General features: G+C 39.5%; 2 protein-coding genes across 8 annotated transcripts in view; both read left to right on the forward strand.

Annotated features, from left to right (window-relative positions):
- Positions 1 to 10752, forward strand: part of LOC107562261 (cytochrome P450 2J6-like) — a 17279-nt gene extending 6527 nt beyond the window's left edge. For 4 of the 5 annotated variants that reach the window (XM_016246871.1, XM_016246873.1, XM_016246870.1 and 1 more), the window contains exons 3-9: positions 2730 to 2882; positions 8335 to 8495; positions 8829 to 9002; positions 9205 to 9346; positions 9881 to 10068; positions 10141 to 10282; positions 10365 to 10752. In XM_016246871.1, coding sequence (XP_016102357.1) covers positions 2730 to 2882; positions 8335 to 8495; positions 8829 to 9002; positions 9205 to 9346; positions 9881 to 10068; positions 10141 to 10282; positions 10365 to 10555 — 1151 coding nt within the window. In that variant the 3' untranslated portion in view covers positions 10556 to 10752. Of the gene's footprint in view, positions 1 to 2425; positions 2459 to 2729; positions 2883 to 8334; positions 8496 to 8828; positions 9003 to 9204; positions 9347 to 9880; positions 10069 to 10140; positions 10283 to 10364 lie in introns of those variants that run through there. The other variant, XM_016246874.1, reaches the window with a different exon arrangement.
- A 3158-nt stretch (positions 10753 to 13910) lies between these two features.
- Positions 13911 to 24980, forward strand: LOC107562262 (cytochrome P450 2B4-like). 3 transcript variants are annotated; one of them, XM_016246876.1, is made up of 10 exons: positions 13911 to 13927; positions 14594 to 14826; positions 14992 to 15145; positions 15406 to 15558; positions 15791 to 15951; positions 16281 to 16454; positions 16553 to 16694; positions 18522 to 18709; positions 19069 to 19210; positions 19293 to 19695. In XM_016246876.1, exons 2-10 carry the CDS (start codon positions 14632 to 14634, stop codon positions 19481 to 19483), a joined length of 1500 nt encoding a protein of 499 aa, XP_016102362.1. In that variant the 5' UTR covers positions 13911 to 13927; positions 14594 to 14631; the 3' UTR covers positions 19484 to 19695. The 3 variants fall into 3 exon arrangements, with proteins under 3 accessions (XP_016102362.1, XP_016102364.1, XP_016102361.1); XM_016246878.1 differs by lacking the exons at positions 13911 to 13927; positions 19069 to 19210; positions 19293 to 19695 and adding exons at positions 24446 to 24587; positions 24670 to 24980 and having other exon boundaries at positions 14589 to 14826; XM_016246875.1 differs by lacking the exon at positions 13911 to 13927 and having other exon boundaries at positions 14589 to 14826.
- The last annotated feature ends 1661 nt before the right edge of the window (positions 24981 to 26641 follow it).

Below are 26641 nucleotides of genomic sequence, written 5' to 3' on the forward strand. Positions count from 1 at the left end.
AAGAGATATTCTTTATAAAAGTTAAGACTCGTCCACGGCCTCCTAAAACACCTCGTTCAAACACGCCCTCACATGTCTACATCACGATGTGGGAAGATTGCTATGGAAGGTGCATAACCCTACTCAAATGTTCACGCAAAGAAAGAAGGCGTAACTTTATTGTTGCTGCCGCCGCCACCATATTGTGAAGACGCTGTGTGTTTTGTTGCGAAAGCTAAAATACTTTGGACTTCCAAAAAAGGACACGACTAGAAATCAGTGTAAGTTGTATTTACAACACTGTTCCAGAACAGTTCAACCCAAATATTCAGATGTGTGCAGCGCATTTCATGGACGACTGTTTCCTGATCCTGGGAGAGTAGACTACAATGCCAGCTGTTCTGACTCACAGACTGTAAGTGCGTTTTCATATTTAAAGAATTTGCCACTGATGATTCAAACGCGAGTTTTGAGCAATGTAGAGTAGCACTTGTGGTTTGTCATTTCTCCGATCACAAATGCAGACATGGTTTTATGTTTATGCGGCGTGATGCAACGCGTAAAAAGACAGTATAAGTCATTATAATCCATAATTATGTCCCCACTGGATGCAACAAATGCCTAGTTTATAATGGGTTTTCATGGGGTTTTTTTGTCTCGTGGCTCCGGGACACGGCATCACAATATGGTAAGGGGCATAACCTTTCCGTCACACGCTTGAGGTATTCGGCCAATCACAATGCACTGGATAGCTGGCCAATCAGAGCACACCTCGCACACACCTCTTTTCAGACCGATGAGCTTTGTAATCCTCCTCTATGCCCCGCGTTTCAGAAAGGTGGGGCATAGAGGAGAAACAATAATATACAGTATGTGGAAAATGTGTTTTTTTAACCTTAAACCACATAAACGCATTTCATTACACCAAATACACAAAATAATGTTTTTTTTTTAGCAACATCATATGACCCCTTTAATAATAAAAGTATTTAATGCAATATTTAATGCTTTTGATAATATCTCTGGCTATGGTCGATACATGACGATCGTCTTTCATCGCACCCCATCGTCTTATCGTGGGGCCACCCTGCAGTACGTTCCCTGCGTGCCCGTCCGCTACGCCACTGTGCTGGAACTAAAAGCAGCATCTTGCATGGATTTTTATTATCTGGTTGAAGATGGTCTTGATCACTTGAGCAACCAGCCAGTGATGTTGGAGTTTTGATCTTGATGTCTTACTTCTAAACCTTTCAATAACACCAGAGGTGTAAAGTATTGGAGTAAATGTAATTAGTTACTGTACTTGAGTATTTTTTCGGATACTTTGTAATTGTACTGAGTATCAAAGATATTAGCAACTTTTACTCTCTACTTTACTACATTTTTGAATGAGTATCTGTACTCTTTACTCCACTACATTTGAAATGAGTGTTGCAGTTATCCATTACATTTTGCATGGACCTAGCTTTTACTGCAGCAGTTTATTTCTGCTACAAAAGACGTGATACTGCCTATTACAGGTCACTGAAAGTACTGCATCTTGTGCGTTTTGCCCTTACTCACCCAAACTTGTCAGCAAGGCTACTTTGTTAATGCGAGTTCCTAAGTATTTGTGAATCACAGGTGTTTTATATATGAGATGAGGACATGACTGCAGCTGGTAATGAGGCAGAAACTAGCACATCCAGTGCAAGAAGGCTTCAGCTTTTTAATTTTACTTAACATTATGGTATTTATCCATTATACTGAAGAGACCTTTTTGAAAGATGTTTTTTTGGGGGGGAATTTTGAGGTGTTTTATTTTGGTTTTAGAAAATAAACGTGATTGCCAGTGTTGCCAACTGCTTTCAATTGAAAGTAGCTAAAACTGGTAGCTAAATGTCACTAGATGACATCATAATGGCAAATTCACTGATCTATATAAAGATGAATATATATCAGTGGGCAAGATGAGAACTTAGATAAGGTTTGTCCAAGAAGTTGTTTTATTTTTCCCTAAACTTAAAAAAAAAAAAGTCTCAAAAGGGGTGGGAAAGTTGCTAAATCTAGCTACAAAATAGCTAAATTGGCAACACTGGTGATTGCTCTCCTCACAAATCAACTCTTTCTTGTTTTGTTTCATGCTCTCTGTGCCTTGCACTGGACTTTTATGTCACTTCCTGTCTCCCGTGGTGTTTGTAGTCCGTTTGTTCATTTGTTCCCCTTGATTAGTCTCCCCAGGTGTGTCTTGTTATCTTGTTAAGCTTGTTAGCCCCCTGTGTGTGTGTGTGTGTGTGTATATGTATTTGTATATTTTCCCCCAGCTTCTCCACAGCGTTACAGTTTTTGACTGGCATGTCTCTTTGACTAGTGCATCTTTGAGCCTATATTTAGTATAAGTAAAATACTTAAATACTGTTAAAAGATACTCAAAGACTTTTACTACATTTTTTTGGAATTGGTGACTTGTAACATGCACTGGAGTAATTTTCACTGTAAGGTATCTGTACTTTTACTCAAGTATGGTATTTAGGTACTCTTTACACCTCTGAATACCACGTAAATGTGGTCTTGGTCTAGATTTGAGCCTCAAGCAGTAGCTATACTGCAAGTCTAAAGCTAAGATTCTGCCAGCCAATGGGGCCAAGGTCAACTTGTTAGACCTGGTTAATCAAGATATTTAGGGCTATGCATCCATTTAAGTTGTCTTTCTTTGTTCAGCTGTCTGTGTATATCCTGTTAACTCTGAACGTCTGTTCTCTCTCTGTAAGGTATTATAATGGCCACATTTGGTCACTCCTGGAGGCAGCAGAGACGGTTTGCTCTGCACACGCTCAGGAACTTTGGCCTGGGGAAAACGTCTGTGGAGGAACGTGTGACAGAGGAAAGCAGTTACCTGGTTCCTGAAATGCTCAAATTGGAAGGTTAAGAATTTTAGTCTCCGTTTTCATTGTTCAGAGGTGCTGTAGACTCTCAATCATGTGCCACCTCGTCCTGTTGAGTCAGAGCTAGAAACAAACTTCAAACATGCTACTTCATGCAAGTATGCAGACATGAAGGCTTGGCCAAAACATTTCAAGTACATTTATGAATTCTGAGGTGGGTAGAGTATCCACAAACTATTATATATATATATTTTTTGTAACTCGAGGACAATTTTTTTTTTTTTTTTTTTTTTTTTTTTTTTTATAACTGCTTCATTAAATGTATCTGTGTTATGTCAAATTTAACCTGATCAGTCACAATACTATAGACCAGCAGTGGCGAACTCCGGTCCTGGAGTACAGCTCCAACCCTAATTAAAACTCACCTGCCTGTAGCTTTCTAGTAACCCTTCAGACCTTGATTAGCTTGTTCAGGTGTGTTTGATTAGGGTTGAAGCAAAACTCTGCAGGGCTGCGGCTCTCCAGGACCGACGTTCGCCACCCCTGCTATAGACTGTTGCCAATCTAATCTTTTTCAACATCAGCAGAAGCCATCTTTACACTGCAAATGTGTAATAGAAGCTGCACCTGACATGGCATTTGTTTATTTACACAGACTGTTTAATCAGATTATGTACACCTATTTACACAACAACTGCATTATTTAAATAGCCTATAAATAAAAAAAACGGAACTTATTAGGGGGTGAAGCTGCAATATCACAAAAAAAACATTGTTGATTATTACTCTTGATATTGTAATAATGATCATTAATGTCGATTAGTCTCCATAAGTGATGTTTTATTAACAAATTTCGGGAGGAGCACACGCAGATAATCAACCTGGCCAATTCACTATCAGTAATTACATCATCTATCCAAACACCACGAGAGAGAACCACTATAAATAATCAAAGCAGCCTTACCTTCATTCTCTCTAGTCTTTCAGCATTGGCACATCCAATCGCCGCAAATATGTCAGAGATAAAATTATTCCTGGACGACAACTCCTTCGACACCCTGGGTCCTCCGGCATCTCCAGTCGCCGTCCAGCGCATCAGTGCTCTGCAGGACACCACAACCGAGCCCGTGGCTGCATCACAGGGCCACCGGCCTTCCTGCGCCACCGCCGCCGTTCATACCTCCAGACACCAAACCACGCCATCACCTTCGCCTTCCAGGCATCAGCCACCTTCCCCCGTGTCCTTCTATGCTTCAGCCCTCCCCTCCGTCCCCACCGTGGAGAAATGGACCGTGACAGGCCTACTACGTCAGGCGCTCATCAGTGCCGGCATCAACGTCCCACGACGGTCGAACAAGGCGGAACTCCACGCCCTCTATGCTTCTCTCCAGCCAGGGGCACCGCCTTCAAACTCCACTCCTCCGTCCAAAGCCGTGGATAAAGCAAGCCAGGTCCGCAGTGTCCCATACTCATGGCCTGAGCAAACCACCACTCCCTCGAGGACGGGCCTTTGGCCATCAGGCCGCAGCAGAAGACCTTCGGCAAGCCTGGGCAGCGCCCCGGATGCCGCAGCCGCCAGCCCCCGACCCCCTCCCCGATCAACCGTGCTTCAGCTCCTCTCAGCGACGTGCCGGCCTTCACCTCCACAAGCCGCCACGACAGCGTGAGCACGCCTCCGGTAGTGGCGCAGACCAATCCACAGCCCTTTCCTTGCCCATCCCTTGCCTTGGAACCACCCCCCATAGCATGCAGCATCAGGACACAGATTTTGTCAGGTGCGGACGTAGACCTTTTTTCCCTTTTGTCACCAATTTCACCTTCGTCTGCAGATCACCAAATTGACTGCGGCGAATTCTGTCACCCTAAAAAACACAGCACACAATCCATCACGTATCTTATCATTTGACGAATTCACAATTGCTTTCACCCATTATGCAGAAGTCATTTGCGCAGTTTTCCAACACAGGAGACGCAAGCTTGGTGACTATCTCATGCTATCATATGGAGACTCCCTCTTTTACACTTACCACAGATTATTTTCTGCTAAATGTGCCATCCGAGTGACCCCACCCCTGCCCATCCCTTTTTTCCCTTTTGTCACCAATTTCACCTTCGTCTGCAGATCACCAAATTGACTGCGGCGAATTCTGTCACCCTAAAAAACACAGCACACAATCCATCACGTATCTTATCATTTGACGAATTCACAATTGCTTTCACCCATTATGCAGAAGTCATTTGCGCAGTTTTCCAACACAGGAGACGCAAGCTTGGTGACTATCTCATGCTATCATATGGAGACTCCCTCTTTTACACTTACCACAGATTATTTTCTGCTAAATGTGCCATCCGAGTGGCCCAATGCAACCAATGTTCTTAGTGGGGGGTTTTGGACACTGAACTCCACAATAGAGTATTTTTAGGGTGCCGTAACATCTCATGTGCGGTCTGCAGATCCATTGCCCATAGTATGCCCTTTCATCAACCCGTCTATCCCTCCTTGCCCTGAACCATCTCAGCCCACTTCCACCAGCGACGTCCCGTGCCACCCAAACACCCCAACCAACCCTTTACCCCCCCCCCCCCTTCCACCTACCGCCGCCCCTCCTCCAACAGTCAGGCCTTTAATGCCGGCAGATGCACAAGGCAATGCTGCCGGTTTATGCACGTGCATTTTTTGTGGTGGCACCCACGCCCGCTTGATATGCCCCATGCAAAAGGCTGCAAATAAAAGTTCTAAACAATACTTATCGACTCCTGTAAATGTTTCTCGTTTATCTTCCGAATTGCTTCACCACCCTGACTCTCATTTTACTGATTTTGTACTGTCTGGTCTCTCACACGGCTTTCACCTCGGTGTCGAAAATCACCCCTCCCAAAGCCTTATCTGCCTTAATCTCCAGACCGCTCTCGCCGAACCCGAAACAGTCGATCTTCTAATTAAAAAAGAAACCAATGCAAACTTCATGATCGGCCCCTTTTCCTTTCCTCCCTTTAATGTTTTCCGTGTTAGCCCCATTAGTGTAGCTACCAGGAAATTCTCAGGTAAAAAAACGCCTCATAATCGATCTCTCATCCCCGCATAATTCCCCGTTCCCGAGCGTTAACCGCTTCTTTCCACTCGAAGAATTTTCTCTCCACTACCATGACATTGACCAATCCATTACCCTGATCAAAGATGTGGATTGCGGCGCTTGGCTGGCCAAAGTCGACATTACCTCATTAAAGTGATGCCCATTCACCCAGATTTTTGGCGTCTATTCGGCATCCGCTGACATACAAAATTTTACTTTTCTGTCCGCCTCACTTTCGGCTGCAGAAGCAGCCCTAAAATTTTCGACGTGTTGTCAGAGGCAATCTGCTGGATCCTCTCCAACAATTGTGCAATACCTTACCTGATCCATCTCTTAGACTATTTCTTAATCATCTGACCCCCTGACTCCATCCTAGCCGCACATCTTTCGACAACCCAAAAGGTTTTTGCAGGGCTTGGGATTCCTCTCGCCCAAGACAAAACCGCAGGCCCAAGCACCTCCATCGAATTTTTAGGTATCAACTTCGATTCACAAAATTTCCAGGCTTTTCTGCCCAAAGAAAAAATTGACAGGACGATTCTGGTTGCTTTCACCCTCTTAGCCAAACCAAGCTGTTCCAAATGCGAGCTGCTATCCATTCTCTGCCATTTAAATTTTGCGATGCGCATCATCCCGCAGTTACCACAGCCGCTAACGTCCTCCGCTCTATTCAAGCTATATCCTTTAGTCATCGCAGCCCTTCTGTGGAGTAAAGAGTGGTCTGCCACCAGCATCATAATTCACTGCGACAACGAGGCCACAGTGCACTGTATTAATAAAGGCTGTTCCCATTCACCCGCGCTAATGCCTTTAAGACGCCTGATTTGGATCTCAGCTTGAGACCAATTCATTATAACTACAAAGCACATTCCCAGGTTCAAAAACCAAATAGCTGACGCTCTCTCTCGTTTTGCCTTCCAGAAGTTCAGACTGTTGGCACCAGCGTCGGATCCACTCCCAACCCCAGTACCTCTTATTCACAGTTGATATTCCCGTAAACCATCCCGAAAACTCTCCTCGAAGCCTCCCTCAATTCTGTCCTATAAGCCGTCTCCCCCAGGACCCTTCAATCTTATCTAACAGCATGGAAATGCTTTAAAGCATTTCACTCCGCATGCAACCTGCCGTTCCCAGATTTTCTCACTCGCCATCACTTCCTTCATCTCTTACCTCAACATCAACAAAAACCTCCAAATCATCTCCATTAAAGGCTAAGTGGAATCCAATTTTTCCACAAACTCGTATATCGTTCACCCTCACTTCAAATAGCCAATTCACAGACCTCCCTACCAGTGTTGGGGGTAATGCATTACAAGTAACGTGAGTTACGTAATCGGATTACTTTTTTCAGGTAACTAGTAAAGTAACACATTACTTTTTAATTTACAAGAGAATATCTGAGTTACTTTTTCAAATAAGTAATGCAAGTTAAGAAAAGAAATCAGAAGATGTTACTGTAGTTCTAAAATAAATATGAATATGCATTAATTCATCTCACTCACAAAAAAAACACACAGATTCAGTATTCCTCAAAATAATACAAATCAGAACATGACACAAACCTGCAATTAAATGTTAAAACACAAATATCCGAGCTCGGAGCCCTCTCCTCGGACAGCACGCCAAATACGCATACTATTCTTCTCACTTTATTATCTGCAAGGTGAACTCGTGAAAGTGTTTTTTGGGGGGAATGTCATTCTAGCTATAGACAAAACAAGCTAAGAACCGTTTATGTATTTGTTTGCTTTTTACACATTAGACAACCAATACTTTACACTGGTTATTTCAGTAGCATGAAAAATAAAATGGTTATTCAAAGATTATTTAAAGAAAGTGAGCAAAGAATACTGAAGTGATCCATAACTTGAGTCTAATACAAGTTATGCACTTTCACAAAAACTCCTGTTATCTCTTAACCTTTCTACACTGCAAAATCAACCCTTACTTACATCTTTTCTTAATTTTGTTTATGAATATGCGCATACTTGAACAACTCCGCATTCTCCGTGGTGACGAATCAAAACGGCTCTGATTGGATAGCGCATTCATAAGCTCAACAGAAATGTGTGTGATTGGTAAGGCTGCAAACCGTGCGCAAAATTAAATTTGATGCAATGTAAGCAAATCTGCTGTAAATTAAATGTCACAGTCGACACTTTTAATTAATTTCACATTTTACTTTAATCGTGACAGTCCTAATTAAAGTAATAAATGTACTTTGTTACTACCCACCTCTGTATGTATTATTGTTGCACAGTATTTAGGTTAGCTTCAAATGCAATTAAACCAAATCTGTTTTGTTTTTTTTTAAACTAGCTGTAATGTGAATTTAAATTCATTTACTTGGCAAAAATCTCTTTAAAGTATTAAAACTGTGCTTGCCAGAAACTAACATATGGCTTTCTTTGTTGAAGGCAAGCCGTTCGACCCCCAACATGCCATACAGAATGCCGTATCCAACATTATCTGTTCCGTTGTGTTTGGGGATCGTTTCGACTATGATAACAAGCACTTCGCATACCTTTTGGAAATCGTGAAGGAGAACATTATTCAGTCAGGGTCACTTACTGGACAGGTATGATTTAAATACTAAATATGTGTTTAGCTTACGACTATCCTAGTATCCAGCTGGATTCAGGAGGTCAGTCTTGTTCATCGTCTGCTTTCCCGTAGGTTGTCAGCACATTAAGTTATAATTCTACTGAACTGGGATATCCAGTCCTGCTCCTGGAGGTCCACCTTCCTTACTGGAAAAAGCTAATCAATGTCTTCATTATTATAAGAAATTAGGCAGGTGTTTTGGAGCTGGTTGAAGCTAAACTCTGCAGGAAGGTGGAATTGCAGGAGCAGAACTGGAGACTCCTGCAGTTGATGCAGCATAGTTATATGTAGCCATTTTCTTTTCCAGGTGTTTGACTTGCTTCCTGTCATCAAACATTTTCCAGGGCCACACCAGAAAATTTACCAGAACGCAGAAGAGTTGAAAGCTTTCATCAGGAAAGCAGTCAAAACACACAGAAAAACTCTGGATCCAGACAGTCCAAGGGACTTTATTGATGCCTACCTGCTAGAGATCGAGAAAGTGAGATCATCATAACCAATATTATCCTCTCTTTGATGGTAGTTAGTGGGAGCTTTATTCCCAGAGTGGTAGGGTCATAACCCTGAGTGGTTGACAAATTTTGTTGCAGGACCAACAATATTCCAGGAGTGAATTCACAGTAAGCTGCTAAGGAACTAGATATGCTTAGTTAAACTGAAATGCTTTTTTTTTCTTGGAGCAGCAAAAGTCCAACGAGGACTCCACATTTCATGAGGATAACATGGTAATGTCAGTATCTGACCTTTTCCTGGCTGGAACCGACACCACATCGACCACCATCAGATGGGGCCTCATCTTCTTGACTCAAAACCCAGATGTACAAGGTATTATGTAGGCTTAAGAATTTCAGCATTCTATATATTAAACCGTATAGCATGGTACTAAGAAACATGCTAATTTGATTGAATGCATAAACTGATCATGTATATCTAACATGTTCTGAGAGAGTTGTCTTCTATCAAATCCTTGTGTAAGAACAGACCAAATTTTTTCTTTTATTCACTGAAAATCCCCTTCTCCACCGCTCTCAAATCTCATGTGTACAATATTTCCACATATCCATGTAACTACTGATTTTGAGTGTCACAACCAATAACATTTGGTCTTGACGTCAAACCTGGAATGACATGTCTTGAAAATGCCCAAATGCATATTAACAGTTGCCAGTTCATGGCTCTCCTGTTGGTCTTTTAATGCTTTGAAGAATTCTGTACTATAATATTCCCTCTTCATTTCCTGCAACTACTGTTCTGTGAATGCAAGCAGGGTTTTCAACATTTCAGGAAGTCAACCTTTCAGTGGCTTACTTAGCATTGGAAAAATATTTAGGCTACTCATCAGCTTTCTTTTCCTTACAGAGCAATGTCATGAGGAGATTGTTCGAGTGCTGGGTTACGACCGCTTGCCCAGCATGGATGACCGTGACACACTACCGTACACATACGCCACTGTTCATGAGATTCAACGCTATGCCAACATTGTACCCTTTGGCGTTTTTCATGAAACGACTCAGCTCACAAAACTAAGAGGATTCGACATTCCCAAGGTAATGAATGGAGCATAGCTGTGTTGTGTTTCTTGATTGAAATTGTTTTTCTAACACATTTTGTCTTTTTAGGGCACCACGGTATTTACTAACTTAACAGCAATTTTAAGTGATAAGGAGCACTGGAAGTATCCAGACACTTTTAACCCAGAGAATTTTTTTAATGATAATGGACATTTCTTCAAACCAGAGTCTTTCCTCCCTTTCTCCTTGGGTGAGTCACCTTTGACTATGACTTGAGTAGACAAAAACCAAACACTGCATTTATATGATTGTGTGTTATCTCCATTTATCAGGTCCGAGGGTGTGTCTCGGTGAGACCCTAGCTAAGACGGAGCTCTTCCTCTTCGTCACTTCTCTCTTACAGCGGATTCGTTTCTCCTGGCCACCTGGTGCGAAGTGGCCAGACATGAATGGGATTGTCAGTGTGGTCCGCTCTCCTGAGCCATACGACATCATCTGCCACAGCCGAGGATCCACAGAGTGACCATCAGTAGTACACTTTCCAACATTTACACCAATAAACAGTTTTAAAACAACTGTTAATCTTTTTTTTCTTTTTTTTGCCCAAAGAAATTAAGTTTTAGTTTAATAGTTATGGTTTTGAAAAAGTGACACATGCTGTACTCATTGTAAAATATAGTCTCTGACATCACAATAAATTACTTCAGTGCTGTAATACCACTGCAACGGTGTAAAGATTTTTTTCACTTATGATGTAATAGGTATTATTACAGACAGGCCTGTACAGGTCTAAACTAGATGTATATCTTGCTGGTATGGTTCATACTCACGTGGAGCCGCAACACACCCTGTTCGTGTACATATTTGAAATTGTAAAACTGGTTGAGTTAATGCATTATGTACATAATTGTATGCATTTCATGTATATGCCTGCAACGATCAATTTGAGTTGAAAAAACACACAACGCTTTAAAATCAAAGCTTCAGTATATTTTTGGGAGAATGCATTAATTAAAAGTGTAGTATTAAGTCTTATAAAAAATGTAAAGATTACAAGTTCTTGTGAACATTTCTTTTAAAACATTTCAAGTAGAATGCAGTTAAAATGTGTAAATGTTATTATACCAGTTCATAATCATATAAATACCATGTAAGACTAAGAAAAACAATCCCTGAGTTGCCTAATCGCAGTTGATACAACTTCCTAAATTTTACAATAATTTCCTGATTTGTGTGTGACCACTTACAGTAAAAAATAATTAAGTGCATTTGTGGTCTTCAAAAATGTAAAACAATCTATTTAAACATTTCTATAACGTATTTTAAGAATACACTAATTTCAAGTGCTCTTATTTCTTGATTGAAATCTGGTCACATTGAATATATATATTAAAAAAATACAGGTTATCTTAGTTAATGCTCACAGTTTAGTGGACAAAAATGTTTACATTTGCAGTAACCGCTTTGGTCAGCAGTCCGGTTTGACTGTGAAGCATTGTGGGATATGTGATCTGTAAACAATGTCTATCCTCCAGAATCGGAGGGAGAAGGAATGTCTGGACACAAAGTCCTTTTAGTGTCACCACATCAGGCATGGATGCTAAGAGCTGGCGGACAGAAGCATAGCCGTCCAGCACCTCAGAGTCTAGGAGAAGCGGGCAGAACTTGCGTGCTTTGCTCAAAGTGACACCATTAGGATATTGGACCATCAGATCCCGAAGTGCGTTCTTCAGCTTTCTTTAGGACAGTGCTTGGTTCTGAGAATGGATGGATGAATGGATAGATAATATAACATGAAAAAATATTGTTACTACAAACGTAGCACATAATGCAGGACTACAGTAAGCTGTAACTTGTATAATAACTCTGGCAATTTTACTGGATCTGGTCTATATGCTTCAAGATAACAAAAAATAAAATAAAAGTAATGTGGTGACCATATCATCTACTTTGGATGGTACTTAGTAATTGCCATGTATGAAATTTACATGGTTCCCCTACTAAAAAAATATTTACATGGTTCCCCTACTAAAAAAAGCAGGTTGCCTGGTCATAGCTGATTTAATCTGGACGTAGCTTGATTAAACAGGTCAAGCTGGTCTTTAGCTGGCTTTAGCTGTTTGGTCAGCTGGTCTTCCAGCCTCACCAGCTAAGAGTTGCAACCCATCTAAAGCCAGCCTGCTAAACCAGCTATGACTAGGCTGAAAAAACCTGCCAACCAGCTTAAGCTGTACTCTAAAGAACTTAAAATACACCATGTTTGTCAAATATATGGTATACCATACATGGTCCCACACAAACGTGGTAATACGACGGTATTTTGTTACTGCCAGAGGGTTTGATCCGTGAACTGTTTGCCCGTATCACTGTAAAATGTCGAGAAAACTGTATTGTAATTCTCTATGGCTAAAACTATGAAAGTCTGACATTTACTCATGAATATCGGTTGATGGTGGTGCTCCTCTAGCGAGCACTGCACTGTACAGCCTCGCTGATCCTCCGGTGCCATTCTGTGTCATCTTTAACGAGCCTGAAGTGGTCAATCTTCTTAATTATGACAGCGAATTCTGTTAATGTAAAGTTTTAAAAATATTTTTGTAATGCATCCGTAATGATAAAATCGGTCAAATATAAACGCAATCTATTATTCTACTTTGAATGAAGTTGTTCACAGCTTCAGGCATTTAAACGCTATTGAAACTAATCTACACACGACTCATTTGGGTCCGAATCTTTTTTGTTTTTTATCGACTCATTCGAACTTCAGAGAATCGTTTGGTTCAGCAATGCATCATGTAACATTTACATTTTTTAATCAGCGGATTTACGAGTTTGTTGCCATCACCACATACAAAAAGCACAATGTATACCAAGTTTTATTCGATATATGGTAATCTTTACCAGTGTTGGGGAAAGTTACTTTTAAAAGTAATGCATTACAATATTGGGTTACTCCATAAAAAAAGTAACTAATTACGTTACTTAGTTACTTTTTATGAAAAGTAATGCATTACTTTACTTTTGCATTACTTTTTAAATTTGGACAGGGCTTGCTTGCTTTGTTTTTAAAATAAAAAAGTTATATTTTTGGCAAATATAAAAGCCTTTTCACACCAAAAGTTAAATGAATAAGCCTCAGGCTGAAGGGAAAGTACATTTACGTCCGTACAGTAGAATGCAGAAGAAGAAATTTCAACACACTTCAGCAATAAAAAAAGACACAAAAAACTGCATTTGTAAGGTCTTGCTGTTGTGATGATCTAGTAACCTGTACGATTCAGTCTGTTTTGCGTTTCGATTGATTCATTAAAAAGAACCTATCACAAAGAACGATTGGTGAGCCAAACCTTATTCGCTTTCGTTTTTGCCTTCGTTTTCAAGGAAGAAGCCTAATAATATGTCCTTCTTCATTTACAGACATCGCCTATTAGTTTATCGACACGGAAACTTACTTAACATAAGCCGTTATGAATCTAAAACGACACTAAGCATTATGTTGTTTTCCTGTGTTCATTTACCTGCGATGTAAGAAAGAAGCGGTTTACGCCGACAGTTCTCTCACGAGATTAAACAAGCTCACTTTTTCGACAATTTTGCATAGGATGGGAGTTTCACCTAGTCACAAATAAAATGGGAATTACACATTGCAAAATATGGAAGTTATCGGTTGCAAGTTTATTATATTCATATACCTAGTATGTACATGTACTTCAAGAAATACCAAAGTACCGTCAAATATAAAATCCACCAAATGTGTAGCCTAAATAAGTTCATTTTCGTCGTGACTGAATTCATGTGCTTCACCTTTGTCGTAGTTGTATGGTTCCCCCCCTTACAGGCCTCTTGCATCATGTGATTGAGGAACAATTGTCCTTTCTGATAAGACATATGTAAGGTAGTCATTTATTCATCACAATCATTTATTTACCACAGTCATTCAGTCTTGTGTCACGTTTCTTCTTCTACAGTAAACCAGTAGGGAACCATTGTAGACTTTGAGGAATATCCTCAGGGAACCCTGTTGAAAAAACCAGCATATGCTGGTTAGGTATGTTTTGACGCTGGGCTGCTGGTTTATGCAGGTCCTTTGCTGGTTTAAGCTGATTCTTTTGCTGGTTTATGCTGGTCATGTGTTGGCAAAGGACCAGCATAAACCAGCAAAGGACCAGCATAAACCAGCAAAGGACCAGTTTAAACCAGCAAAGGACCAGCATAAACCAGCAAAGGACCAGCATAAACCAGCAAATGACCAGCTTAAACCAGCATCCCAGCATCAAAACATATCTAACCAGCATATGCTGGTTTTTTCAACAGGGAAAGGGAATGGAAATGGGAAGAGGGTGTGTGTTCCTTCTTTTGTAAGTAGCTGCGATGCTTAAACCTTCTGTTTTGATTGTTCATAGATTATATAGTAGTTCCTGTTTTTTATGCTTGGCATAGGCTATTAGGGTGTATGCATTCATCATAACAGTATCAACAACACAACTGAAAGGGTTAACTGCAAGTCCAACTCTTCCAGTGTCTCCACCCTCTTCCGCTTTTGCGTTTATAAAACTCACAGATCGTTCGCTGCTCTTGTGTTTGTCTGAAACTGTCATCATGTGGACGATTCTGATGAAGGTAGACCTGACCTCTGTATGCCTGGCTCTGTTTCTGGGTTTGATCTTTATGGTTCTGTTTGAGATCTTCAGGATTAATTCATGCAGAGGTCAAATTCCACCTGGTCCCAAACCTCTGCCTTTTTTGGGAGTGTTACCACAGCTTATAAAGAAGCCAATGGAGTTCATAAGATCTGTGAGTCTTTGCTGATTTGCTTGGTAGGGGCTTAACTCTTACATATTTTGAAATTAGATGTTTAATTTACAACACACATGTTCAGAAGGTAGTATCACCTTTGTGTTCACAACAATTTATACATTAATTGCTTTGTTACTTTGCTTTGTTATCTCCTTTGTGCAGGTGTCACAATATGGAGAGATCTCAACTATGTATATCGGAAGAAAGCCAACAATAGTCCTAAATACAATCCAGGTCACTAAGGAAGCATTGGTTCAGGAAGCTTTTTCTGGAAGACCATCTATGCCTCTTATAGAATGGATAACTAACGGACTTGGTCAGTAGGCTAACACGTTTTGAAATGTCGACTACATTATATTTCATTCTAGAACAATTTTTGCTTCAATAGTTTCAATATTTGTTAAATGTTGTTCATGGAATCATAGATGCAAGTAAAACACCTTTACTTTTAAGAGTGTATGTTCGCTTTTGAGAGCCAAATGACACCATGTCACTTTCCTTCAAAAATGTGTAGACTATGAATTTAGTACTTGATCAGATACAAGACTCTACAAGGTTTTGTTATCTTTTTCTTAGGTATTATAATGGCCCCGTTTGGTCACTCCTGGAGGCAGCAGAGACGCTTTGCTCTGCACACGCTCAGGAATTTTGGCCTGGGGAAGAAATCAGTAGAAGATCGTGTGTTAGAGGAAAGCCGCTATCTCATTGCTGAAATGCTCAAAGCAGAAGGTATGAAATGTTTATGCTCTATTTGAACTCATTCCACAGTGTTGGGCTGTAAACAAGCTCATCTGTGCTTTCAAAGGTCAAACAGCATCCAAGAACTGTTTCCTAAACATTTGTGACAATAATGATGTTGATTTTCACAAATATTTTCAGCATTTAAATTCAAATTTCTATTTATGTTGGACTCCATATAAAAGCACGGATCTTTTTCTCCTGTACTGATGCATGTTTTTAGGCAAGTCTATGAACCCCCAACATGCCATACAGAATGCGGTTTCTAACATCATCTGTTCCATCGTGTTTGGAGAGCGCTTCGATTATGATAACAAACGCTTCTCATACCTACTAAAAATCCTGAATGAAAACTTTATGCTCGCAGGGTCAGCTGCGGGACAGGTATGATCAAATTCTTCATTTTTGGCAGAAAATTATTTTATTGATATATTTGTTACTGGCCACAGCCACCCTGTGTGAAAATAATTATCCGTGTGGTAAATCATGTGACCCACACTGTCTGCATTCCCATTGCCATATTACATGCCATCATACATATACATGCAGTAGGGCACAATTTAGTTTAATCTTTAGTTGCATTTGTAATATAAAAAAAAAGTAAATAATGTTTTTTTTAATTATTATCATTATTATGTAATTTTACTTCAGTCATTCAAAAAACATTTGAATCATGACAGGCCCATGATCTTATAATAGTTTGTCTACCTTAGATTTTCAACTTAGCCCCCTTCATCAAGCATTTCCCTGGGCCACACCAGAAGGTCATGCAGAACGCCACTGAGCTATTGGGTTTCATCCGGGATGAAGTAAAAGAACACAAGGAAACTCTGGATCCAGACAGCCCTCGAGACTTCATTGATGCCTACCTGCTGGAGATCGAGAAAGTGAGATCACTGTCAATGAAAGAAGGGCTCTCATATGCATGCATGTAGAAACTAGCTGTAGCATCAGTAAACTGATGGATTTGTTTAATCTGAAACAGCAAAAGTCCAACGAGGGTTCCACGTTTCATGAGGAGAACATGGTTATGTCAACAGCTGACCTGTTTCTGGCTGGAACCGACACCACATCGACCACCATCAGATGGGGTCTCATCTTCTTGATTCAAAACCCAGATGTACAAGGTGCTAAAGCTAAACATTAGCAAAAGATAAGAACACTACAGTCTTGTTCTAGTAGACGAAATTCTTGAAAATAGATCTTTTCAAGTAGTGCGGTCACGTAAGTGTAAAATTTGTGGGTCTAGTAGTGTAGGCCTATTATTTTGTGTAAATTTCGAATGGTCAAAGTGGCACATCTGCATGACCAACTCAATTGAACCCACTGCGAAAATATGCATGGAGAAATCTTTTGTGCTTCCCTTTTAATGTATGAAGAACTGCTCACACAGAATTCAAACTATGACTAGCTTTGTGTTGGTCATCACTGCGAATTCGCGTAACCAACTTAAAGGGGTCATATGATGCTATTTTAAAGATCATTATTTTGTGTATTTGGTGTAACAGAATATGTTGACATGCTTTAATGTTCAAAAAACACTTTATTTTTCAAATACTGTACATTATTGTAGGTCCTCTATGCCCCGCCTCTCTCAAATGCGTCGTTTTCAACAAAGCCCCCTCCGTTGACAAGCGCAGTCTGCTCTGATTGGCCAGCTGACCCAGTGCATTGTGATTGGCCGAACACCACAAGCACGTGTCGGAAATGTAAAGCCCCTTACCATGATCGCAAGCTTCAGCTTTCAAAGTAAATATCAAGACAGTTAATAATGTCGTTAATTTTACCATCAGTTCAAGCCCGAAAGGGCAACAGAGTTGCGTGACAGACACAGTGATGATGCAGTACACAAGCCACGGTTAAGACAGCTGACGTGCTATGATTTCTGACAGACAGTTCACTCTCCTGTGATGTGACCCTGTTCCCCTCACACACACACACACAACGCGTTACTCTGCGCTGCGCAAAACTCCGCATTTGAACAGTCAATATCAAATACTTAAACTAATAACAAAACATACTTACAGTCGCTGATTCAGAAGCACCAGATTATCATAGCAAAGTCGCAATTGACCCTTTTTTTTATTTTAGAAATAGCCTTTTTGCACAGCCAGCCTTGTACTCTTCTAGGTTCAAAAAACTGTATTCCATAAAATGTGTTGCACAGATTCGAACATCTGGGTTGTGCTGTTCTGTTGTAAATAAACCTTAACCAATGATTCCTAATTGCATCTACTTCCGGAAGGCCAAATAAAGTGCTTTTGCTTTCGCACTGAAACACAGCGTCTCCCTGACATGGCTGCATCAACACTACTGCTGTTCCTGAAACCACGCCTTCTTTCTTTGCGTGCACATTTGTGTGGCATTATGCTAATATTTCCACATAGTGATGTAGATATGTGGGGGCGTGTTAGAACGAGCTGTTTTAGGTAGGCGTGGCTGACTCTTAATTTTTATAAAGAATATCTCTTTGGATTTGAGACTTTAGTCTTTGCAACTTTACAGATCTTCTTTATGCACCAAGAGCTTGTAACACTCCAAAGAGAAAGGGAAACTTTAAATCGCATCATATGACCCCTTTAAATTACAAGCAGGTTCTGCGTCTGGAACTTTTTTGCCCTCACGCTAAACTCCAGATGGCGTGTTTTCATAAATGACCCAGATAGCACACAAACGTCTGCAAGATGTCTGCTAAAGATCACTTGATCTGGAAAGCATCTGCTGAGTACAAACGTCTGACAGAAGATGTGTGGTAAATCTGACAGGAAACGTCCTATAGACGTATTGCAGATGAGCAAACACTCTAAAAAAAATATGTCTTGCAGACTTTAAACAGATGTCTCCGTGTACGTGTGCTATCGGGACTGGATTTTGCCCGCCAAGCACCTTAACACTATTCTATATTGAAGTTCAAATGCTGCTATTTTCTACTTCCCTTTTGTCGCACAACACAGAGCGATGTCACGAGGAGATTGTTCGAGTTCTGGGTTACGACCGTTTGCCCAGCATGAATGACCGTGACAAACTACCGTACACATACGCCACTGTTCATGAGATTCAACGCTATGCCAACATTGTACCTCTTGGAGTGATTCATGAAACTATTCGCCCCACAAAACTACGAGGATACGACATTCCCCAGGTAATGAATGGAGCATGGATGAATGACTGAAGTTACTTAAGTAATTTTTCACTGTAAGATTTAACATAAGCACTGGCTTTCCCTTGGCAATATGATTGTAAAGAACTGTTCATCTTAAGTCAGATATTTTTGATGAATCGTTTGATCCAGACAGTCTGAATCATTCGTTCAGAAACAACTTGAGACTTTGAGGCTTTTCATAAGCCTACACTTTTCATACATGCTTGTAAATATATTACTATGTAAGAAGTGATTCCAGTATGAAACATGGAACTAGATAGAGGGTTAAATATGACCCTGGTTTAAAAGTTTCATTTGTGAAAAGTTCAATTCAACTCTGCTAAACTTTCCTCATACAGGGAACTATGATCACGACAAACTTAGTGGCAATTTTCAGTGATAAGGAGCACTGGAAGCATCCAGACGCCTTTAACCCGGAGAATTTCTTGGATGAAAATGGGAACTTCTTCAAACCAGAGTCTTTCATCGCCTTCTCACTGGGTGAGTCAGCTGTTTGTGAAATTAATAAGCAGATTTACCCATTAGGAAAAGTTACTGTAATGATTTGTGTGTTTGTTATTAGGTCCGAGGGTCTGTCTCGGGGAGACTCTGGCGAGGACGGAGCTCTTTTTGTACATCACGTCTCTCCTACAGCAGATTCAATTCTCCTGGCCACCCGAGCCACAGTCCATAGACATGGATGGGATCATGGGTATCGTCCGCTATCCTCAGAAATTCATCATCATCTGCCGCAGCAGAGATACTAAAGAGTGACCATCAGTAACTCCAAACACAACATACAGACATCATTATTCATCATACTTACTGAAGAACAACAAAGCTGCTGAGACACACAAGAGCTTCTTGGCTCATCTAAATCATTGTGTATATCAGTTATTTTATAGATTAACTGTTTTCAGGTAATTCTGATTACAGGAACAAAAATAATTTATTTTCAGTTGTTACAGCATCAGTTGACACTGATGCATCTAAATAGTTATGAACATTTATTTTATGCAATCGAAAATTAAGTTAAAATTTTACTTGTTTGGATCAGTCAGTTTGACAGCTTTTTTATTATAATTTTTGTTTGTGTATAGTAAATGTATACACACATGTACTTGTATATGATTTGTATTTTATTTCAATTGAAAAACGATGGTTAATCGAACAGCTCTCATTTAGAGAGTAAAGGTTTTTAAATCTGCAGTACATATATTTTCGTTTTTTTCCACCAGTATCAATTAACATTAATGTGTAAATTTACAGTCAGACTCTGCACAAGAGCACATTATACAGTAGTTATTATGTCCGCGCGTTTAAAGTCATCAGCTAGTTGAGTTACTGGATCATGTTACTCAAACGATCATGTTGTGACGTGTGCTGCACGGTCATCTTCCACCGGCTGAGCAGATGGTAATGGACAATCTTGTTAAATCTTTAACCTAATATGAAATTTTGATTTATCTTAATCATACAGCCCTACCTAATAAACAGAGAAAGGTACACAAGAACTATTTAAGAACGTTTTCACTTGTAAAGGGTGATCTGTGTGCATATTTCTCTCCTGATTCAGGCGAGATTACTTTTTCACTATAGAGAAAGCAACATTGTGAATTGAGGACTCATATTTTAGCTGGAAGCAACATTAAAAATATCTTAATGATGGATTTATTTCTTATAAAGACGCAGCTTTTCACTTCACAAGATGTTAGTTGATGGACTGGAGTGGTGTGGATTACTATGTTTTAATCATGTGTTTGGATGGACTCTCGTTCTGATGGCACCCATTCACTGCAGAGGATCCATTGGTTAATAATGGATGTGCAAGTTTTTATTTTATTTTATCTTGTGTCAGAGGTGAGGAAAGAGCTGCTGAGACTCCATAAGTAAGAATATGAGTTACAGGTAAAACATCACTCTCTTGTGCTCTTTCAAGTATTGCATATGATAAAGATTACATTACACACAAGTCTCTAATATTGCATTATGTTTAAGGCATTGGTTACTTGTTGCATTGATGCATACCTAATATGGGCACTGAAGTTACTGTGGATCTTCTCCGAGCAGCTATCTCAGTAACATAACATAACGAAACATGTTTTTTAATTTTTGAAATGTGGACTTTATACTATTTCATTCTATGTTTAAAAGTACACTTTTACAGTAAAAGGTTCCAAAAGGAGGTTTTCACAGTAGATGCCAATAAAAACCTTTACTTTTAACAGTGTATGGTCGTTCTTGAGAGCCAGACGACACCATGTCGCTTTGCAAAAAAAATGTGAATGAATTTAGTACTAGATCATATCAGTGTTGCCAGCAAATTTTCAGGGAAAGTAGCTGAAGGCAGGTTGATTTGTTGCGAAAAGTTTCTAAGTGATGTTGTGACATCATTACGTAACCATGAAGCAAAATTGCATCACTCTAAGAAAATTCCATAAAAATAGGGCAAAATGGGTTAATATGAAATAATTTTCTGTATTGATTTAACCTGTACTTTAAATTAAGCTTTGCTTTTGTGTAGATTTGTAAACTTAAATGGATAGTTCAGCCAAAAATGAAAATTTTGTCATTAATTTCTCACACTCATGTCATTCATATATGAAGGTAAAAGAGTAGCAAAGCTCAAGAACTTGTTGATTTGTACGGTGACCGGGATATTAATTCGTGGGAACGTGAAAATGTTGTGGCCACGCGATTTGAAGTCGTGGCCTCAATATCCTATACTGAGGGAACAACATCCATTTCTCATGGCCACGATTTTTTCTATTGAGGGAATGACATTTTACTTTTGCCCACGATTGCCTTACCTTTGCTATCATTTCACTGTCACCTATCCCTTTCCAGACCTCTTGCATAGTCTTATTAATAAAGAAAAGGTTAGGGTGTAGAATATCCATTGGCTGTGCTGAGGTTTAGTGTCAACGGTGAACATCATGGTAGTAGAGATCTTTGAGCTAGTCAATTATTTACTAAACAAGGTCCCAACTTGTCTTCTGCAGCCTGTTTTCCTCTTTGCAGTGAGTGAACTTCATTTAGATCCATTCACTGTGTACATTTTTGTTCTTCATGTCTTGAATGTTTAAAACCTTGCAGCCTTAGCAGTAATAGCTAGACAAAAACATGAACCAGCACGTCAAACTCCCACTCCTACTGTCTCCTCCTCTTTCACTCTGTCTTTATCATGCTCACGGTCATCTGCTGCTCATGTTTGTCTTGAAATGAATCTGTCATCGTGTGGATGACTCTCATGAAGTTAGACCTGGCCTCTGTGGGCCTGGCTCTGTCTCTGGGCTTTATTTTTGTAGTTTTGTTTGAGTTCATTAGGATTAATTCCTACAGAGGTCAAACTCCACCTGGTCCCAGACCGCTGCCTTTTGTTGGAAACATACCATATTTTTTGAAGAACCCAATGGAGTTCCTAAGATCGGTTTGTGTTTGCTTCGAGTATAGAGGCTTTGTTTTTGTGGAAAGATGTCTTAAGTTCACTTTACTCTGTGAAACCTGATTGCTATGTTGCCTTCATTCACTGTAATGGGTGTCATTCACTAAGCATACGTATGTACACATTTGTGCTTGAAATGTGTGTAAGACTGATTTTAAGAACAAATCACGAAATTTGTAAAAATATATAGTAACAACTAAAACCACACGTACGCAAAAAGCACTACTCTATCATGTAAAGAAGTTAGATTTCATCCTAAGTATGCTGTATGTTGCATTAATTGTATTATAATCCGTATATAAATTATATAATACAATTTATTAAATAATACAGTTTTATTTAATCTTAAATACATTCCAGATGCACCTGTATGAATATATGTGTGTGTGTATGTGTGTATGTGTCACGAATCCGGTCTATGAACTTCCATTCACTCACCTCCAGAGGTCACCCTTCCATTACATTGACTCTCGCACTACACAAACTGTTGCATGTCATCCCGGACTACATATCCCATCATCCATTGCACTGATCGCACACAGCACTGATTGCACGTACCAATCACACATTCGCACTCTCAGATCCCTTTCAAACTGTATTGTATGCGCATATCGTTAGTTGTGATAGCTACGTTACGGAGCCTACTTGAAGTTTCATAGTCTTGGCCTAGTCTTGCCTTGTCGGTTTCCTCGTGTTCTGATCTTTGCCTGTGCACTTTGGATTACCTCTATGGTCTTGCCCTGTTTGGATACTGTTTGCCCTTGCCTGGACCTTTGCTTTGTACCTGGATTATCTCTCTAGTATATTTTTGGAAGGATGCGTAAATTAAAGTATAGAAAAAAAAAAAATGGTTACAAGGTCTTGTGAATATTTCTAATAAAACATTGGAATGTAGTTAAAAGGATTAAACATTAGCATAGCAATTCATAATCATATAAACTTTATATTCTAAGACTAAGAAAAACAATCCCTAAATTGCCTAATCACAGTTCAAGCAACTTTCTCAATTTTACCATTATTTCCTGATTTGTGCTGTATGAAGTGCTTTTGTGGTCTTCAAAGATGTAAACACAATATATTTAGCCATTTCTATAATACATTTTAAGAATACACTAATTTCAATTGCTCTCTTTTCTTGATTGAAATCTGATCACATTGAAAAAATGTTGTGGTATAAAAAATTCAGGTAATCCTAGTTCATGCTCTGGTCACAGTTTAGTGGACAAAAATGTTTACCTTTGTAGTAACAGCTTTTGTCACCAGTGCAGTTTGACTGCGAAGTATTGTGGGATATGTGATCTGTAAACAATGTCTATCCTCCAGAATCGTCCTGTCCTCGATTAGTGCCAGGAGGGAGAAGGAATGTCTGGACACAAAGTCCTTTTAGTGTCACCACATCAGGCATGGATGCTAAGAGCTGGCGGACAGAAGCATAGCCGTCCAGCACCTCAGAGTCTAGGAGAAGCGGGCAGAACCTGCGTGCTTTGCTCAAAGTGACACCGTTAGGATATTGGTCCATCAGATCCCGAAGTGCGTTTTTCAGATGAGCTTCATCAGGGTCAGTGCTTGGTTCTGAGAAAAACCTGGTTACTTTACATGTCTCTTGCATCATTTGAGTGAGGAACCATTATTATTTCTGATTAGACATCTGTAAGCTAGTCAATAATTTATTTAAAACAGTCATTCTGTCTTCTGTCAAGTTTGTTCTTCTGGTACATGGAAACCATTATGATTGTTCATAGATTATATAAAATATTCTGTGCTTACAGAATTTTAGAACAGTTTTCGCTAGTGAACAGTGTTTGATCTATGCATATTTCTCTCCTAATTCAGATGACATCACTTATTCACTGCAGAATAATAACCGTGATCATTTTGGTCACTATAATCGTGATATTAAATTTTCATACCGTTTCAAGTCTGAAAACCTGATCATCTGAAATGAATTAATAATCCAGTTCAAGTATGATTGATTACAGTATGAAATTGTCAGGAAAAAATTTGCAAAAATTGTACATTTAGGGGTACAACAGCTTGTCACTGGGGCAGAACCATCAAAGGGACACGCTGTGTACCTTCATTAACCCTAAAGTTTGACTTTTGTGCCCTTTCTGTACTATTTTGAACCCTTTAGGGGTAAAGAAGGTACAAAGGTGTCCCTTTGAGGGTTCTGCCCCGGTGACGAGCTGTTGTACCCTTAAAGGTACAATTATTGAATATTTTCTGAGTATGGGTTATGTGTTTAATTTTTGAGAAGTTTAATTCAACTCTGCTAAACTTTCCTCATACAGGGAACTATGATCATGACAAATTTAGCGGCCATTTTCAGTGATAAGGAGCACTGGAAGCATCCAGACGCCTTTAACCCGGAGAATTTCTTGGATGAAAATGGGAACTTCTTCAAACCAGAGTCTTTCATCGCCTTTTCACTGGGTGATTCAGCTGTTTGTGAAATTAATAAGCAGATTTAACCATTAGGAAAAGTTACTGTAATGATTTGTGTGTTTGTTATTAGGTCCGAGGGTCTGTCTCGGGGAGACTCTGGCGAGGACGGAGCTCTTCTTGTACATCACGTCTCTCCTACAGCAGATTCAATTCTCCTGGCCACCCGAGCCACAGTCCATAGACATGGATGGGCTCATGGGTGTTTTTCACTTTCCTCAGAGTTTCAGCATCATCTGCCGCAGCAGAGATACCAAAGAGTGACCATCAGTAACTCAAACCATATCTCACAGACATCATCATATAATTTCTGTAAAAAAAATCATGTATTTCCAGTTTTTCACTTGACATTAATGTATGTTAACAGTTTCGAATGTTTAAGCACAGCCATATATGTAATAAAAAATTAAATGTAAATTTTACTGTCGTTTGGCATGTTTATTATAATTATTTTATAATAAATGCATGTATTTTATTGTATAATAGTGTATGTACATGCAGTTTTATGTGATTTGTATATCAAACAGTCAAAGTTTTTTTTTCAGATTCCTTTGAAATCTAAAGTAAGCATTTTTTCACCCAGTAACAGTGAACATTATGAGTAAATTTAGAGTCAAACTATGCACCAGAGCACATCATACAATAGTGGGTTTATAATGTAAAATCTCACATGTGCATTTATGTTCATTTTGTAGATGTAGATGAGTTGATTTCTTTATCAGAACATATTTGGAGAAATGTAGCATTCCATCACTTGCGCACCAATGGATGCTCTGCAGTGAATGGGTGTGTAAGGATGGATTTTACCAAGACTGAAAGATTCCTATCCTGTAATAAAACAATAAAATTCACTAATCTGAGGAGAGGATCTGCAAGAAAGAGCACAGGACAACACCTGGCTCAACCTCCTCTCTTCCCCCCCATGCTGAGTTCCTGAATCCTCACGCCCTCTTCTTCCCCTCAGGCCATGCAAACCTCACAAATCTACAGTCCTTAGTTGTTTGATGTGACATCCATGTAAATACTTCTGGTGCGACTGGTAAGATGGTTTCACTCCCACATCAATAGAACAGATAAGAACAAAGAAAATAAAACCTGTTCTTCTGGTGTGGTGTTCTTTACGCCCCAATAAAGATCTTTGTTAACCATTTGTTTTGATCCCCAAAACCAGCCGTGTGACCCTTTGGGGCACGAGAAAAAGTCCAGCAAAAGCTGCATAAATATTTGGGTGCTAAATGTTTACAGTCCTTTTGTCAAGACTTGGGGTATTTAAAGGGATTTGGAAAACCACTCAGGGAAGCATCTGTATTCAGAACTTCCCACACAATTGCTGTGTGTCTCTCTATATTTGCCAGGTATGCTGACTCTTTGAAATGGTTTTTTACTATGCTTTAAATTGTGTTTTGTATTTTCTGCTGATCAAGTTGTGTGATGTATTATTTCTAATTCTTTTAATTGATGTTTAATCCTGCCTGGCAAAATAAATGTTACATTTTGATTTAATCTGGATTCTCCTGAATTAATTATGACCAGTAAATCATAGGATGCTAATGCTACCGTAAATCTGTGTCCATGATATTACAAACTGGAGGCGCGTGAATGAAAGGAGCAGTAGGCCCTTCATCCAAAGACCTTTTGATTTCTGTCTATCACTGACTTGGCAAGATGTATGGAAGTGGCTAAATCAAGTACACTTTTTGTATGAGTGAGCAGTAGGCAACCGACAAAAAGGTATTAGTTAACTTATTACACCCTCTGACTAAGATCAGACTGGCTAGTTTGCATCCGTGAGTTTACCGCAAACCCGGGGCGCGTATCTCTGAGCGGCATTGGGTCCTTGATGAACGAATAATTTAAAGTGTGGGATCCCCAGAAAAATCAAATATCTAAATTAAAATACAACTAATCGTAGGATCAGCTATTAAAGCAGAAATACTGTAAATTCGAAGAGTCATTTAAAGTTGGAGTCAGATTAAATTATACACGGAGTCAGAATTAAAATTAGAAACCAAATGTTAATAAATAAAGGTGATTGTTACAGAAGC

This window comes from Sinocyclocheilus grahami, unplaced genomic scaffold (assembly GCF_001515645.1).
Source record: "Sinocyclocheilus grahami isolate Dianchi unplaced genomic scaffold, SAMN03320097.WGS_v1.1 scaffold815.1, whole genome shotgun sequence".
Lineage (NCBI taxonomy): Eukaryota > Metazoa > Chordata > Actinopteri > Cypriniformes > Cyprinidae > Sinocyclocheilus > Sinocyclocheilus grahami.

Bases quoted from the DNA above. Each gene is read 5' to 3' on its own strand.
- LOC107562262 (XM_016246876.1), top strand. From the start codon at position 14,632: ATGTGGACGATTCTGATGAAGGTAGACCTGACCTCTGTATGCCTGGCT. The intron at 14,827-14,991 runs GTGAGTCTTTGC...TCCTTTGTGCAG, and splicing joins CAATGGAGTTCATAAGATCT to GTGTCACAATATGGAGAGAT. The intron at 15,952-16,280 runs GTATGATCAAAT...TGTCTACCTTAG, and splicing joins CAGGGTCAGCTGCGGGACAG to ATTTTCAACTTAGCCCCCTT.